Source organism: Perognathus longimembris, chromosome 2 (assembly GCF_023159225.1).
Source record: "Perognathus longimembris pacificus isolate PPM17 chromosome 2, ASM2315922v1, whole genome shotgun sequence".
NCBI lineage: Eukaryota > Metazoa > Chordata > Mammalia > Rodentia > Heteromyidae > Perognathus > Perognathus longimembris.
The window spans coordinates 136,407,032-136,423,363 of record NC_063162.1 but is presented as its reverse complement, the minus strand read 5'-3'; the positions used below and the strand labels follow the sequence as shown (position 1 = coordinate 136,423,363).

The window sequence follows — 16,332 nt, the reverse complement described above, 5'->3', positions numbered from 1 at the left end:
AAATATCAACCACTGGCAACTTCAAGAAGAATGTGGAGCTTTGTTGATACTGCTGCACCTTCCTTACAGAGATATTTAACAAGTTGGTCAAGACCAATGGAGGAAAACATAGTTTAGCAAGGGGAAAAGAAACGCTTTGTCGTTTGCCTGAGCACACCCTGCAAGCTGTACCCTAAGCAAGGGGAAGCCATAAGAGAAGCTTCTGAAGGAAGCAAACACTCTAGGAATAGGTGCAAACTTCAACTCCGTCACCCTCATTACTTCCCACAGCGGGGTCAGAACCTGGTCTGAAGTACGCTGGTTTCAGCTTTCACTCCACAGCCCACCCGAGCCGGAGCCACAAAAGCCGAGGGCGTTTCCTTGGTAACGATCGTGGCCGCGCCCGCGCTCAGCCGGCCTCTCCTCCCCATGCTCTCGCGAGAAAAGACAGCCCAGTTCTTCCGGTAACTGTAGCCTCCCCGCTCACCCGCCCCCCCTGAGCGCTTTGCTTTGCGCATGTGCAGTAGCGAGTGGCGCGAGCCCGCGGTTTCCGACTGGAGAGAGCATGGTGCGTTTTGGTGGGAGGGGGGTGGGGGGGACGGGTAGGGGGTGCGGCGGGGAGGGTTGTCTTCCCGCACGTGGAAGCTACCCCGACTTTTGAGTTTCGCGCCTACGGATCTGCCCGAGGTTCAGCCAAAAGAGAGTGTGACGATAGACGTCCTGCCCTTCGCAGTGGGAGGGAGGAAGGGAGCAGCGTGGGGGACCCGAGGTCGTGTTGGGGAGTGTTGACCCGGGCAGGATGGCGGGAAGAGGCCTGCTCAGCGAAGTGGGCTCGGACCCTCTAAATGGCGGGAACCGATCTTCCCCTTGTCAGCAACTGCAAAACAAAGGACATGTACATTCCAGTGTGCCAAAACAGTGTGTGCACACTTCCCACGCCCGTGAACCTTCGCCTCCTACACATTTTACACACTTGGGGGACCCTTGTACCCTCGGGTGCAAGGTTATTTAATTTAAGGCTTGGCACTTGTAAGGGCTGCTTCTGATGGACGAAGAGTCTAAAGGAATTACAAAGCACAGTTTGTTTCATTTCCTTCCTAAAGTTGGTATTTGGAGTTTCTTAAACCTCGGTCCTTGTGACATATTCTAAAGACAAAACGTGAAGTATCTACACATATTAACCAACCCTTAAATTACAAAATAAGACATCTTTATTTATTGGAAGTATTATTCGCCAAAATAACCAGTTCTCTCTGATTTATCTAGTGCCAAAGGAAGTAAGAGTGTAAGGTTCCCTTTTCATATACTAATGTCAAAATGGAAAACACGTGGTCAGACATTGTAAAGGCAAGGGAAAAGAGTGTAGTTTTTACTTGATAAAGGATGCAAATTTCTTGAGTTTTGATTAATTCCTATGTTGTTGGTTTGTTTTTTGTTTTTGTTTTGCATTTGAATAGATGCAAGGAGAGGGAAGCCCTAGTACTTCCCTTATTGACAGAACCATCAAGATGAGAAAAGAAACAGAAGCTAGGAAAGTGGTTTTGGCATGGGGACTCCTAAATGTATCTGTGGCTGGAATGATATATACTGAAATGTAAGTTAATCAGCTTAAAAAATAAAAAGTGAAATACAGACAGGCAATGGCTGGTTCCATAGCATTTTGTGTTCAGTTTGATTTTTTTTTGGTGGGTTTTAGGTGTTTTTGTGTGTTTTTTTAAGTTTATTGAAAAGCCTTTCTAATTTTTTCAGGACTGGAAAGTTGATTAGTTCATATTACAATGTGACATATTGGCCCCTGTGGTATATTGGTAAGTAATTTTCACTGTAATTTAGATTTACTGACAATGAAAAAGTTGCTTGCAGGTTTAATGTAGTACAATGTTCTGTGTTCTTTGAACTGGGAATAGAGAGAGAATAAGGTAACAACCCTATAGAATGTTCAAGTAGAGGAGACAAATTAATAAACAATACAGTATCAATTACAAGTCTCTTGAAAAATAAGGCTTGGAAGTGATCATTATGTGTTGATCATTATTGGAAGATCGTTATTTGTAAAGGAGGCAAGCACTCTTTTCACTAGGCCATATCCCCAGCCCGAAGAACGTTATTTGTTACTCTCCTGAATGCCCTCTCCATATTTTCACCATTTAGAACCAGCTAAGATTTCTACTTCATGGATGCCTTCCTCAATTTCTTCATTCCTTCCTTTTCTGTTTGCTCTTCCAGCATCCTGGTATAAAGAGTTCTTATGGATGTTAAAATAACATCTGTATATCCACATTAATCTAAAGTCTGTCATGTTATTGGTGTGACAAGTAGAAGAGCAAAGAATTTGGAATCTGAAGGCCTGGGAGTCGTGGCTTATTCACAGACTGGGCATTCTTATAAATCTCACTTGTCTTCTTCATGCCTGTTTGTTTGTTGACAGTCCTGGAACTTGAAGTTAAGACCTGGTCACTGTCTCTGAGCTTCTTTTGCTCAAGGCTAGCACTCTACCACCTGAGCCAAAGCACCACTTCTGGCCATTTCTGTTCATGTGGTACTGAGGAATCGAACCCAGGGTTTCATGCATGCAAGGCAAGCACTCTACCACTAAAGCCATATTCCCAACCCTTTTTAAAAACAAGTTGTTCTCTTCCAGAGCTTGCCCTTGCATCTCTCTTCAGCCTTAATGCCTTATTTGATTTTTGGAGATACTTCAAGTATACTGTAGCACCAACAAGTCTGGTTGTTAGTCCTGGACAGCAAACACTTTTAGGATTGAAAACAACTGGTAAGTACTTTATGTCTCTAGCAAAGGTGGGAATTAACCTCATAATTTTCCCTTTTTATAGACTTAAGACCATCTGGTTCGTGTATTAAGCAAATCTATAGGAAATTATCTTAAAACCTGTGATTATCATTGCCATTTGTAAAATTTATTGGAACTAACTATTCAACAACATCATAGAAGCATGTTCTGTTGTTGAATAAAATTAAATAACCTAACTTAGTACATGGAAGTCAATTTCTTGTTTTGAACTCTGGAAGTGGAAAAAAAGTAACTGATTTGTGTCTTTAGTATTGATACATGATATAATTTAATAAGTCTTTCTGTTAACTTTTTCCCAAAGAAAAAGATAAAGTTCCTTAAGTTGATTTTATAAAATTTATTTGCTAATATACAGAATGAAAAGAACTCCAAAGATAAGCAAACAAAGGACCCTCCTTAATTTGTCTTATAGTATTTAGAGGACTCTATATTCTTCACCTCGCATATGGTACATATGTATGCACATCTGAGGGAAGATGGGAGGAGGGCACAGAATGAGTAGAAAGCAGGTAAAAAAAAAACACAGTAGAGGGCCCCAACAGCTGCAGTGGACATTGATGAAAGTGAACTGAGCAACTCAAGGGTGGTGGGGGGAGAGAAGAGATGAGAGAAAAAGAGGGAACAGATGATACTAAGCAAAAGGAAAGAAATGTACATATCACCCGATCTGGAAGAAATTGTTTTATTGTTAATGTTCATAGGGCTCATAAAGTTTGTAGATTAGAATGACAATGTCCATTTTTGGGAGGGTTGAACTGTATACTGTGAAATTTGTGTAGTTAATCTCAATAAAGGAAAAAAATTTAATTTACACTGGGGAGCCTGAGGCAGGAAGATCTCCCAAGTCTAGCCTAGCCTGGGCTACATAGTAATTCTCTGTCTCAAAATACAAAGCAAAAACATTAATATGTACTGTGTATATACACACATGTGTGTATATACATATGTGTAGGCATATGTGTATGTGTGTGTATATAATTTTTTCCCTTTTTTTCCCTAGTTGTACAGACCACTCCTCCTCATGATCTGGCAGTCCCTCAGATCCCTCCCTCTCCACCTTCCCCTTCAATTCAGGGTCAGAGTGTGTTGAGTTACAGCCCATCTCGCTCACCCAGTACCAGTCCCAAGTTTACCGCCAGCTGTATGACTGGATACAGCCCTCAGCTGCAAGGTCTGTCCTCAAGTGGCAGTGGTTCTTACAGTCCTGGAGTAACCTACTCACCAGTTACTGGCTATAATAAGGTAATAACTTTTTTCTCTTGGCCAGTCACATTATTTTAGTATAGGGATATGTATTAAAAATCATCAACTGAGTCAAAACTTCTTAATTGATGAATGCTGAGAAACAGTAATTCATTTAGGAACCAAGAATAGAGCCAAATTTCTTGGTACCTTGTCAAAACTTGTATAAAGGGGGTTGGGAATGTGGCTTAGTGGTAGAGTACTTGCCTAGCATGCATGAAACCCTGGGTTTGATTCCTCAATACCACATAAACAGAAAAAGTCAGAAGTGGCACTGTGGCTTAAGTGGTAGCATGCTAGCTAGCCTTGAGCAAAAGACGCTCAGGGACAGTGAGTGCCCAGGCTCTGAGTTCATGCCACAGGACTGGCAAAACTAACTAAATAAATAAATCTATAAGCAGTATCTTAAAATGACAGAGGAAAAAGATTAACATATACAAAAATAATGAAGTACAAAGCTAGCCTTGAGTTCAGGACAGTGCCTAGGCCCTGAGTTCAAGCCCCAGGACTGGCATACACACGCAAAAAAGAATTATGGCAGATAATAGAATTTAGAAAAAGTTATAGAATTATAAGAAATACAGTGATAATTCATAGCCACCAGGTAAATATAACTTTTTAAAATAATTTTTTCACAAGGAAAGTACTATATAATCATTAGAGGTAATTAGGAAAATAAAATAGAAAGAAAATTACTCCTAGTTCTTGTACCCCAAATAATCTATTTAATAGCTATTTATTATTCCTCTAATATCCATGGTTTACTCATGAATATGTAAAATATTTTCATTTAAGAAAAGACATGAGGGGCTGGGGATATAGCCTAGTGGCAAGAGTGCCTGCCTCGGATACACGAGGCCCTAGGTTCGATTCCCCAGCACCACATATACAGAAAACGGCCAGAAGCGGCGCTGTGGCTCAAGTGGCAGAGTGCTAGCCTTGAGCGGGAAGAAGCCAGGGACAGTGCTCAGGCCCTGAGTCCAAGGCCCAGGACTGGCCAAAAAAAAAAAAAAGAAAAGACATGAGAAGTAGTTCTGTGTATATAGGTGCAGTTGGCTACCCAAATGAACTAAATAATTATATTAGTATAGATATATGAGTATTCATTTTACTACACTCTTGGTCACCGTTGTTTTTTTATGTTTCTATAATTAAGAAAAATGGAAGTGTTCTATTTTAAATTCTTTTTTTGCAAAGCCACTAAACAGTCATTTTCCCTCTCTATTTGTCTTTTGGGTCTCTGTCCTCTGATTTGTTTTATTTAGATTTCTATTTTAAGTTTATAATTCATAAAGATATTCACATAGGGATTTAAAAGTTTTAATAGTCAAATCTGTTTATCTTCTTGAACTTCGTTCCGGTCTAAATTTAGAAATCTCTTCAGTTTGAGAATTGATCTTTTTTTTAATCTTCTAATGGAGTAAGATGAAGGTTTTCTTGTTTTTGTTTTGCTAAAATTAGTAACAAGTTAACCTAGTATCAAACATTTAAGCTATTTTGCCATCACTTACTTGTGATTCATTCTATATATAATAGAAGGGAGCTTTGGGGGAGCTTTGTGTTCCTTTATATGTCGATTCTTTATATAGCAATTTGCACTGTAGAGTAAGAGAATTGACAGAAAATGTCAAATGCAATTGCTTTTTAGCCTCAAAAATAAGTAAATTGTGGCTTATATTCTAGCTGTACAAAAGAGGGGAGACCACCAAAATATCAAGTACTATGTTTATTTTTAAGGAAACTCTTTTCTTGCTTTAGCTCCTTTTTCCTGTTTGATCTTTTCAGTCATCTTTTCTTCCTTGAACATTTCTCCATTTAAAAATCAGATGTATCACCTTCCTGTGGTTGTACCTACACTATCTCTGTAACATTATCTGAGTATATTGGAAACCATGTATACTGGTATTAGAACTAGGAAATTGAAAGGGAATACCAAAATTGAGAGACTCAGGGTAAAAAAAGAAAAACAACTACAAAAGCAATACTTGCAAAACTGTTTGGTCTAAGTGAATGGAACACCTCATGGGGGGGGGGAAGGGAAAGGAGGTGGGGGGAGGGGGGTATGAGGGACGAGGTAACAAACAGTACAAGTAATGTATCCAATGCCTAATGTATGAAACTGTAACCTCTCTGTACATCAGTGTGATAATAAAAATTTGGAAATAAATAAAAATCAGATGGAGGGCTGGGGATGTGGCTTTGTGGCATGCAGTACCACATAAACAGAAAAACCTGAAAGTGGTACTGTAGCTCAAGTGGTAGAGTGCCATCCTTAAGCAAAAGAAGCTCAGAGACAGTGCCCAGACCCTGAGTTCAAAGCCCAGGACTGGCCAAAAATAAATAAATACATAAGATGGAAAAGCTGATGAATTAAGATTTTTCACCTTATTAAGCTTTCTTGTTTAAAATCTTAAAAAGATGCATCAGGAAGGGGGCACTGGTAGCTCATACCTATCATCTTAGCTACTCAGGTTGCTGGGATCTGAGGATTATGGTTCAAAGCCAACCCAAGCAATGAAGTTCATGAAATTCATATCCATTTACAAAAAAACCAGAAGTGCAGCCATGGCTTAAGTGATAGAACACTTAGCCTTGAGCAAAAAAGCTCAGGGACAGCATCCAGTCCCAGAGTTCAAGCCCCAGGACTGCTACCCCCCCCCCCCCAAAAAACAAATTATGCCCTGGCTGGCCTTGACTGGTGATCCCTGGATCTCCACCCTCATATAGCAGGATTACAAGCTTGAGCCACTGTACCCAGCCTTAACAACAGACTTCTTAAGAGAAATTTTAGGTTGCAGCACAATTTAGAGCTAGGTACAAAGATTTGCACACATTCCCATCATCATGTCATGCACATGTTCCTCACATCCATTATCAATAAAAGTTACATTAAAGTGTTAAATTAATTACAATTGGTAGAATATCGTTTGTCAAACAAATTTTTAAATTCCCTGTGCTCCATGTGTTCATCCTTCTTTCCTTCCTATTTCCTTATAATCATTGATCTGTTCACTTCCCCATGATTTTGCCTTTTCCAAAATGTCATATAGTTAAAATCGTACACGTCAAAGACTTGACATTGCTTCTTTCACTTAGCATACGTATTTAAGGTTCCTCCATGTATTTTCATAGCTTGATGACTTATTTGTTGTTTGTTTTGCAGAGCTGAGGACCCAACTCAAGGCCTTGCACTTGCCAGGCAAGTGGGCCACTGAGCTAATTCCCCAACCCCAGCTCGTTTGTTTTTAACACTGAATAATGTTCCATTGCCAGGGGAACAATTGCTAGATGGTGTGGTAAGAGAATGTTTCATTTTTAAGAAACCACCCTGCTTTTGGAAATGGCTGTACCATTTGGGATTGCCACTAGCATTGAACAGTTAAATCTGTTCCATAACTTCTCCAGCCTTAGGTTTGTCAGTGTGCTTAAGTCACTTTTTTAAAGTTACTTTTTTTAATAACAAAAATAAATTTCAATTAAGGAAAAATAAAATCAAATCTTCTATTTTGTATAGCTGGCAGGCTTTAGCCCTTCTTCTCCATATCCTACCACTGTTGGCCCAGTAGAGAGCAGTGGATTGAGAGCTCGCTACCGTACTTCCCCCACAGTCTACAACTCACCAACCGACAAAGAGGACTACATGACAGACCTACGGACCTTGGACACTTTTCTTAGAAGTGAAGAAGAGAAGCAGCACAGAGTTAAGCTGGGTACATATTTTATTTTTTATCTAGTGTACATGTTTTCATTGTCACCTCATAATTCTTGACCTGTTCTCATTATTTTGGTATCTGTACATTATTTTTTAATGTTTTACTAATATACCTTTTAAAGCCTGGGATACATTTTATACTATGCAGTTAGAAGTAACTCCAAATTTAAGAAGTATAACTGAGCTAAGAAAGTGTAAACATTTCATCTATAGTAAGATTGAAAGTCTTATCCTATAAGTTAAATTTCTATTTAAAAGTAAGACTCAAAAATATTGTGGGTTTGGTTTTCCTTGTTGTTTGTTTGTTGTCTTGCCTTATTGCAGCATGAGGAATTGAACTTCAGGCTTCCCACTTGGGCTAGGCTGGTAGTCTATGGCATGAGACATACCTCCAGCCCCCAAATAATATTTTTGAAGTGGGGTATAGTAAACCTTACTCAAATAATGGTTCTCTCTTTTCAGGGAATCCTTGGGAAGGCCAGAGTGGTAGGGCAGGATGATAAAAGAGCATGTATTCACCCTAGGAGTGTTGCTGTTTTTACAGTAGTTTTTTAATTTGTCTTATAGCCTATACTTTTCCTTAGGAAACAGTGTTAGCAAGTCTTAATCTATTTGGGGTGGATTTGATTATTACAAAGTCAATTATTTGAAACCAAATTAGGTTATTGAACTGAGTAATGATTTTTCCCCCTCAGGAAGTTTCACAGAAAGCACATTAGGTGCTAAAGCCTGGTGAGGAAGCCAAGTTATTGGACCATGGCTCTTTGTGTCGCTTGAAATCTCTCTAGGGATTTTTAATTTAATTCTGCCTGAAAGTGCCACAAATGTCACAGGAACAAATCAATATTATCTTGTTACTTTGGGTACATGCTTTTTAAAATTTTCAAGTATTTCCAAGTCTACTGAAAATTAGAGACTATAACACAAAGAATACCCCTACAAGTCTTTGTGATTTTCAGATATTTTCTAACTTTGTTTTTATATTTGCATTGACCATAGAAGTTAAGTATGTAGTAGGATTGTTGTTGATGTTTGGAAATTATTGATGTTGCTTTTAATTTTTAATTTTCAAGCCTGAAAAGACCTGGTTATCTTTATTTTCTCCTAAGCTAATTGTACTATGTTCAGAGATTCTGATCTATGGCTGCTAATTTTTGTAGTTTTTCTTTTTCTTTTATTTTATGTGTGGGTTGTTTTTTTTTTTTTTAAGGAGGAGAGGGAGCTGAAACTTCTAGGCTTGCTGCATGATCAATTTTTATAAGTGGTTTTGGTATATTGAAAAGAATACATCGTCTCCAAATTTTGACCTTTATATTTGTTCATTAACATTCCTGAATATTTCTTTTAAAATTTTTTTTTACAGTACTAGAGTTTTAACTCTGGGATTTGCACTTGTTAGGCGGGCACATTACCGCATATTACCACTGGACCAATGCCCCCAGCCCTTAATTTTATTTTATTTGTTTTGGTCAGTACTGGGAATTAAAGTCAGGACCACCCACTTGCTGGCTGGGGCCCTACCACTTGAGCCACACCTCTAATTCCTCATCTGGTACTTTGGCTAGCTGGATCTGGGACTGGTATGTTTCTCCTAGGAGTCCCAATATTTTTCATTGGAGAATGATAATTAGGAGTTGGTATCTGTTATGGGGTTTGAGGGAGGAGATTCCACATCCCTCCAGGAGTCCACCACTCAGAGACAGTCTCAAGCAAAAAGATGGATTTATTGGGGAATCAAAAAGCCAACTGACTGGCCAGGAACACAGCACAGACTCAGGAGCTGAAACTGCGACCCCAGTAACAGACTCCCTAACAGTCCAGTGAGCTGGGGTTTTTAAAGGTAAAAGCATAGCACAGATGTAGGAGGTTGATGCAGGGAGTAGGCAAGCAACAAACAAGCAAGCCATTTACAGAAACAGAATTTTGTGTCAGGTTGACCTAATATTTAACTTCATTTTAATGATTGCTACCATGTTTCCCTAATCAAGATGGAGTCAGCTCTACTCCCACAACATTTGCTATTATGTTTCCCTAATCAAGATGGAGTCAGCTCTACTTCCTACAGCAGTATATACTCTAAGCAGTTAGTATGTTGTTGTTACTTATCTTTACTCTAGGCCTTCACACCATACAGCTAGGAACTAGCACACATTGGTGCTCCAACTCCATATCTGTAACCAGGCTAAGATCTGAAGATCCCTGTTCAAAGCCACCCCAAGCAGGAAAGTCCATGAGACTCTCTTATCTCCATTTAGCCACCTGAAAACCAGAAGTGAATCTGTGGCTCAAAGTGGTAGAGTGCTAGCCTTGAGCAAAAGAGTTCAGGGACAGCACCCAGACATGGCTCAAGCCCCACAACTGCCCCCCCCCCAAAAAAAATTAAAATGCTTTTGTACCTTTTTTCACTGATGCTATTGTGCTTCTTTGATCTTCTAATCTAGTGCATTGGTAGGGAGTAGTGTGAGGGGTTTTTTGCTTTTATGACAGGCTTTCCATTTTGAAGAGGTCGAGCTATTTGGTAAATTTGGATTTGTCTGATGATTTTCTCTTATTAGATTCAGACTATTATTTTTCTGATAGGAATACAACTTTTATGGCATGTCTCCTTCAGTGTATGACATCAGTAAATAAATGATGTCATTTTGTCCCTTTATTGGTGAGATAAGATGGGATCACTTGATCAAGGTGATGATGGCAAGCAGATTTTTTTCATAACTTTCTGTAGGCCAGAAATGTATTTCAAGGTGAAGTATTTCCTAGTACACACAGGCTCTGGGGGGTCAGTTCTTAGTATCATAAGGCTACCAGAAGTATTTCCCTAGTGATTCATCAATAAGCTTGCTTGATTGGGTTAATGCAGTGGTGGTTGCAAAATGGAGACCTTCTAGTACTTCTATTTCTAGCACATTTAGTAGTTTGACTTTCTTCTCCAGAGAACAACCTTCTTTTTTATCTCTCAGCCCAGTTTCTTTTAGCCACTTTGGACTTATGGATGGCTTGTTCTGTTTTTAGTTTGCTTCTTTTCATTGTTTGGATTTGGTTCGTTTCAAATATGCGTACTTTATACAGGGAGATATCCTTCTCTTTTGTTTTCTATTCCTTTTTCTATCTCTGTGACTTTAAACCAACTTTCCAACAGTTATCTAAAGTTCTTGGAGGCTAAATATTGACATATTTGTCTTGCTGTTGTGCTTGGAGGCTTGTAGTGATTTATGTGATTTTTATTTGTTTTGTTAAACAGCCTTCAATTTCTATAGAGTTTTATCAGTGCTTTGTGTGTCCTTGGCGGACAGATGGAAGCTTTGTCTCAGCTCATCCGTTTGTATTTGCTCAAGGAATATCATTGACCTTGAGGTAACTTAAGTAAGTGAAGAGTAAGTTATACCTCTAAAATCTCAGAAGAAATAAAAATAAACACTATAATCTCAGATTTTAGTGTTTGCTTTGTTTTGTTTTTATCTCAACAGTCCAAGATAGATAAGCTTCCTTTAGCCCCTAATGCCAGTGGGAAGATTTTTTTTTTTCCTTATACACAGAGAATGTGGCCCTTTGCTGGAAGAAAGGAAATAGTATGATTAGGAGAAAGGTCTCATTGTGACTCTGCCTTTCCTGGACTTAAATCCTTATTTCCAGTTATCTGTTTGTACCCTACAAGCCGGTAGATGTCTCGTAGATATCTCGAGACTGGCAGAATTCTCTGGAGCAGCCACAGTATCAACTAACTAATTGATAGTCCCTTGAGTTTTCACTTCTCTCTTCATTTTTAGCTATTGGCTACTTATGTGTGTTTTTTTTTCAAGCTCCACCATTCACTAATTTGAATAATGTGTTTTATCTAATAAACTGCTTTAGCTATTTATAAGTGTTTGAGGTTATTTGGTTTTCTCTTTGTGCTTTGCTTCTTAGGTCTTTTTCAGGTGCTGGAGCTTACATTTTGAGCTATTTTGGTGGTAACGGTGGTAGGAGCAGTCATTGCCAAAAGGCACTATTATGTCTCTGCTTTTAAGTGACGTGGGCTACTGTACAACAGGTGTTAAAACTTCCTGTTTCTATTCATTATCTAAAGCCACTCTGTTGAAATTTTAAGTTCAAGTTTTTTCATAGAAAGCTTGATCATTTTTTTTAAGGGTCTGGGTGCTAGCACTCCACCCCTTGACCCACTTCCAGCTTTTTCTGCGTATGTCGTACTGAGGAATTGAACCCAGGGCTTCATGCATGCTAGGCAAGCACTCTACCACTAAGCCACATTGCCAACCCCGGCTTGATCATTCTTAAAGTTAATTGTCAAAATGATTAATCAAAACAGGATAGCAGCTGGTGCTAGTGCCTCATACAAGTACTCCTAGCTACTTAGAAAGTTGAGTTCCCAAGGATCAAAATTGCAGGCCAGCAAAATACAAGGCTCAAGGTGGGGGTCAAGTAATAGAGTATTAGCCATGGGAGTAAGCAAGTTGAATCAGCACAATCCCCTGAGTTCAAGCCCTGGTACTTAAACACACACACACACACACACACACACATACACACATACACATACACACACAAACACACACACGCAAACCAGGATGACAATGTTTCTTACCCCCCTAGTTCTGTTCTTTATTTAGTACATCATATGTGTTGATTTATAGTCTCATAATTAATTCCTGTAAGTCACTTTTGTCAGAAGTCCTACTTGAAAATTTAGCCCCACACAAAGTATATAACTTTGTTCTGTTTTTTGCCAATCCTGGAGCTTGACCTCATGGCCTGTTTTTTTTTTTTGGGGGGGGGTGTCAGACTGGCTCCATCTCAGATTAGAGAGGGCAGAAGCTGACCCCACCTTCACTAAGATCTCCCCGGACCCCTGAGCTTCAGAGTTGAGGGTCCTGCCCTGGCCAGGGAAGAGTCCCTTCGCTGAGATAAGATTGTGTAAACTGCTTGACCACCTGAGTTGTGGAATGTTCAAGGTTAAACCTGTGCCCTCCCATCTAGGAGCAGCTCTACCCCACCTCCATTAGTAGGTGTATCCACCTGCATCTTGTGGGCACCCACCAAATCCGCATGCCAATTCTAACTAGAATGATAGGTTGGTTCAAACAGTTACCATGGGGCAGACTGTAACTCCCTTGGCCACTTTCATGTCGTGTGACCACGTTCTATAAGTGTTGTAACCTCATTGGCCACTTGCGTGTGGCTGGCTGGCTTGACCATGTGGTATTTGCCTTTATAACCTTACCCAGGCGCCCTAGGTCCCAGCCCCCAGGTTGGGCTGGGACCCTGACCGGTCAGTTTGCTTTTTACTTCCCCAATAAATCCATCTTTTTTCATCTTTTTGCTTGAGACTGTCTCTGGGTGGTGGGCTCTTGGATGGATGGGTAATCCCTTCCCTTGAACCCCATAACAGCCTGGACACTGTCCCTGAGTTTCTTTTGCTCAAGGATAGCACTCTTATCACTTGAGCCACAGTGCCACTTCTGTGTTTTTTTCTATTTTTGTGGTACTGAGGAATTGAACCCAGGGATTCATGCATGTAAGACAAGCACTCTACTACTTAAGACACATTCCTAGCCCCTAGTTCAGTTTCTTGTATAGTTACTAGTAATTACATATATCAGTATCTTTCAGTATTTTCCTTTGATTTTCCTGTAGTAGTTTTAAAGTTTCAGATCTTACATTAAGATCTCTGATCCATTTTGCACTCGTCTTTGTGGATCGTATGAGAAATAGGAGTCTACCAGGTTCAGGTTCAGTCGTATTGCATGTAAATTACTGGTTTTCCTAGCACCTTCTGAAAAGGCTATAGGTTGTCTTCTCCAATGTTTACTTTTGGCTCCCTTGTCAAAATTCAGATAGCTATAGCTATGTAGGTATATTTCTGTGTGTTCCTATTCCATTGGTCTTCATATGTTCTTTTTTGTACAAGTACCATTCTGTTTTTGTTATTATGGTTCTGTATTACAATTTGGAATTGAATATTATGATAACTCTAGTGTTCTTTTTGCTCAGATTGATTTTCCTATTCAAGGTCTTTATGGTTTTTTGTTGTTGTTGTTTTTTGCCAGTCCTGGAGCTTGAACTCAGGGCCTGAGCACTGTCTCTGGCTTCTTTTTGCTCAAGGCTAGCACTCTGCCACTTGAGCCACAGTGCCACTTCTGGCCTTTTCTATATATGTGGTGCTGAGGAATTGAACCCAGGGCTTCATGTATATGAGGCAAGCACTCTTGCCACGAGGCCATATTCCCAGCCCTTTATGTTTTCATATAAACTTAAGGGATTCATTTTTTTTGTTTGTTTCTGCAAAGAATTACTGGGATTTTGGTGGGAATTATATTTAACCTGTAAGTTGCTTTCAGTGGTTTAGCTATTGTCACTATATTAATTCTGCTAATCCACAAACATGAGATTTATCTGCCTTCTGGTGCCTTCAGTTTCTTCAAGGTTTTGTTGTTTTTATTGTAGAGGTCTTTCATGTTCTTATATAGATTTATTAGCAGAAAGGTTTTTGTTTGTTGTGAATGAAATTGTTTTCCTGATTTATTTCTCATTCTGTTGTTGGTATATAGAAAAGCTACTGATTTTTGTGTGTTTATATCCTGCTACAGTACTGAAATTTTTTTATCACATTTAGGAGGGTTTATTTTGGTGGACTCTTTAGAGTCTTTGAATATAGGATCACATCATCTACAAATAGGAATAATTTGATCTCTTTTCTGTTTGAATCCCTTCTATTTCCTTCTCTTGCCTTATTGCTCAGACTAGAAATTCCAGTACTATATTGAATAAGGATGAATAAGGATGTCTTTTTCTTGACTTTAGGAGAAATGAGTTCTGGATTTCCTAGTTAAGAGTGACATTGGTGTATGTTTGTCAGATATAGCCTTTATTAAGTTGAATTTCTTCTATTAAGTTGCATTTTTTCTAGTCCTAATTTTTCATTGTACTGGAGTTTGAATTTCAGAGTCTCTGTAAGACAATGCTCTCCCATTTGAAGCATGCTCCATCCTTATTTACTTTTGTTACTTTTCTAATAAGGTCTCACTGTTTTGCCCGTATCAGCCTACATGGCAGTCTTCCTATTTGTGTTTTCCCACATAGCTGGGATGTCAGACAGTCCATTTTTAATTGGTTGAGATGGAGTCTTTTGAACTTTTTGCTTTTGCTGGCCTTGAGCCATGCTCCTCTTGATCTCAGCCTCCTGAGTAGCTAGGATTACAGATGGAAGCCACCATTCCTTGCCTAGGAATCCTTTCTTTTATCATTCAAGGCTGCTGTATTTTGCCAAAGGCTTTTTTCTGCACCTGCTGAAATGATTTTTGTCCCTGATTTGGTTTATGTGTTGTATTACATGTATTGATTTGTGTATGTTGAACTATTCTTGCATTCCTGAAATGAACTCAACTTGTTCTTGTTGTATAATCTTTTTAATATGTTATTAAATTCAGTTAGTATTTTATTAAGAGTTTTTGCATCTTTTTTTTTCTCTTGTCAGTCATGGGTCTTGAACTCTGGGCCTGTGGCACTGTCCCTGAGCTCTTCAGCTCAAGGTTAGTGCTATACCACTTGAGCCACAGCCCCACTCCTGGTTTTCTGGTGGTTAATTGGAGATAAGAGTCTCACAGATTTTCCTGCCCGGCTGACTTTGAATCACGATCCTCAGATCTCAGCCTCCTGAGTAGCTAGAATTACAGGCGTGAGCCACTGGTACCCTGAGCATCTATATTAAGGAAATTGGTCAATTTCCTTAATAATGTTCCTTAATAATGTTCTTTGTGTTGTGTCCTTGTCCAATTTTTATATCAGGATATTTCTGTCTCAACAAAATGAATTTGACAGTATTCCCTTCCTTTCTGTCCTGTGGCATGGTTTGAAGAACATTAGTGTTGTTTTGAGATCTGAAGGTATTCATCAGTGAGTCCATTCCATCCTGAGCTCTTCTCTTTTGTGAGACTATTACTGTTTCAATCTCATTACTTGTTATATAGATCTATTTAAGTGGTTTATAACCTGTGTTCAATTTTGGTTAATAGAATGCATGTAGGAATTTATCTATTTGGTTGATAAAATGCATATAGGAGTTTATCCATTTCTTCTAGATTTTTCAGTTTATTAAAATATGCATTTCCAAAGTATTCTATAATAATCCTCTGGATTTCTATTAATTCAGGTCTTTTCTCTCCTTTTGATCAGTTTGGCTGGGGGTTTATCAACCGTATCTGCAAAGAACCAGCTGGTTTCATTGATCGTTTCTGTTGTTTCTTCAGTCTCTGTTTCATTAGCTTATGCCCTAATTATTATTTCTGCCTGCCAATTTGTGGTTTGGCTTATATCTTGTTTTTCTAGATACTTAAAAGTATATTATTAGGCTTTTTGAGATTTCTCTGAAAAGAATATATTATTTTATTATAGTCATTTCTTTTAAGAGCTAGTTTTTATTTCTGATTTTTACAAACTTTACAGTATGATCAATTGATATTTCTGATATGTGTTAAACCCTGCAAAAAATGCCCTTCATAAGTATAATTGTTATTCCTTGTTTCATATTCAGGCATTGTACTGCTGTCCTCAAGGAGCTCAGATTCTCTTTGGGAAGCAATACAAACTATAA

The 16,332-nt window shown here is 38.9% G+C and overlaps 1 protein-coding gene across 1 annotated transcript in view; it reads left to right on the top strand.

Annotated features, from left to right (window-relative positions):
* Positions 1–447: 447 nt before the first annotated feature.
* The window catches only part of Tmem209 (transmembrane protein 209), a 34,057-nt gene continuing 18,172 nt past the window's right edge, over positions 448–16,332 (top strand). The window contains exons 1-6 of the mRNA XM_048340222.1: positions 448–547; positions 1,437–1,573; positions 1,729–1,787; positions 2,621–2,752; positions 3,792–4,033; positions 7,548–7,743. Coding sequence (XP_048196179.1) covers positions 545–547; positions 1,437–1,573; positions 1,729–1,787; positions 2,621–2,752; positions 3,792–4,033; positions 7,548–7,743 — 769 coding nt within the window. The 5' untranslated portion in view covers positions 448–544. The remainder of the gene's footprint in view (positions 548–1,436; positions 1,574–1,728; positions 1,788–2,620; positions 2,753–3,791; positions 4,034–7,547; positions 7,744–16,332) is intronic.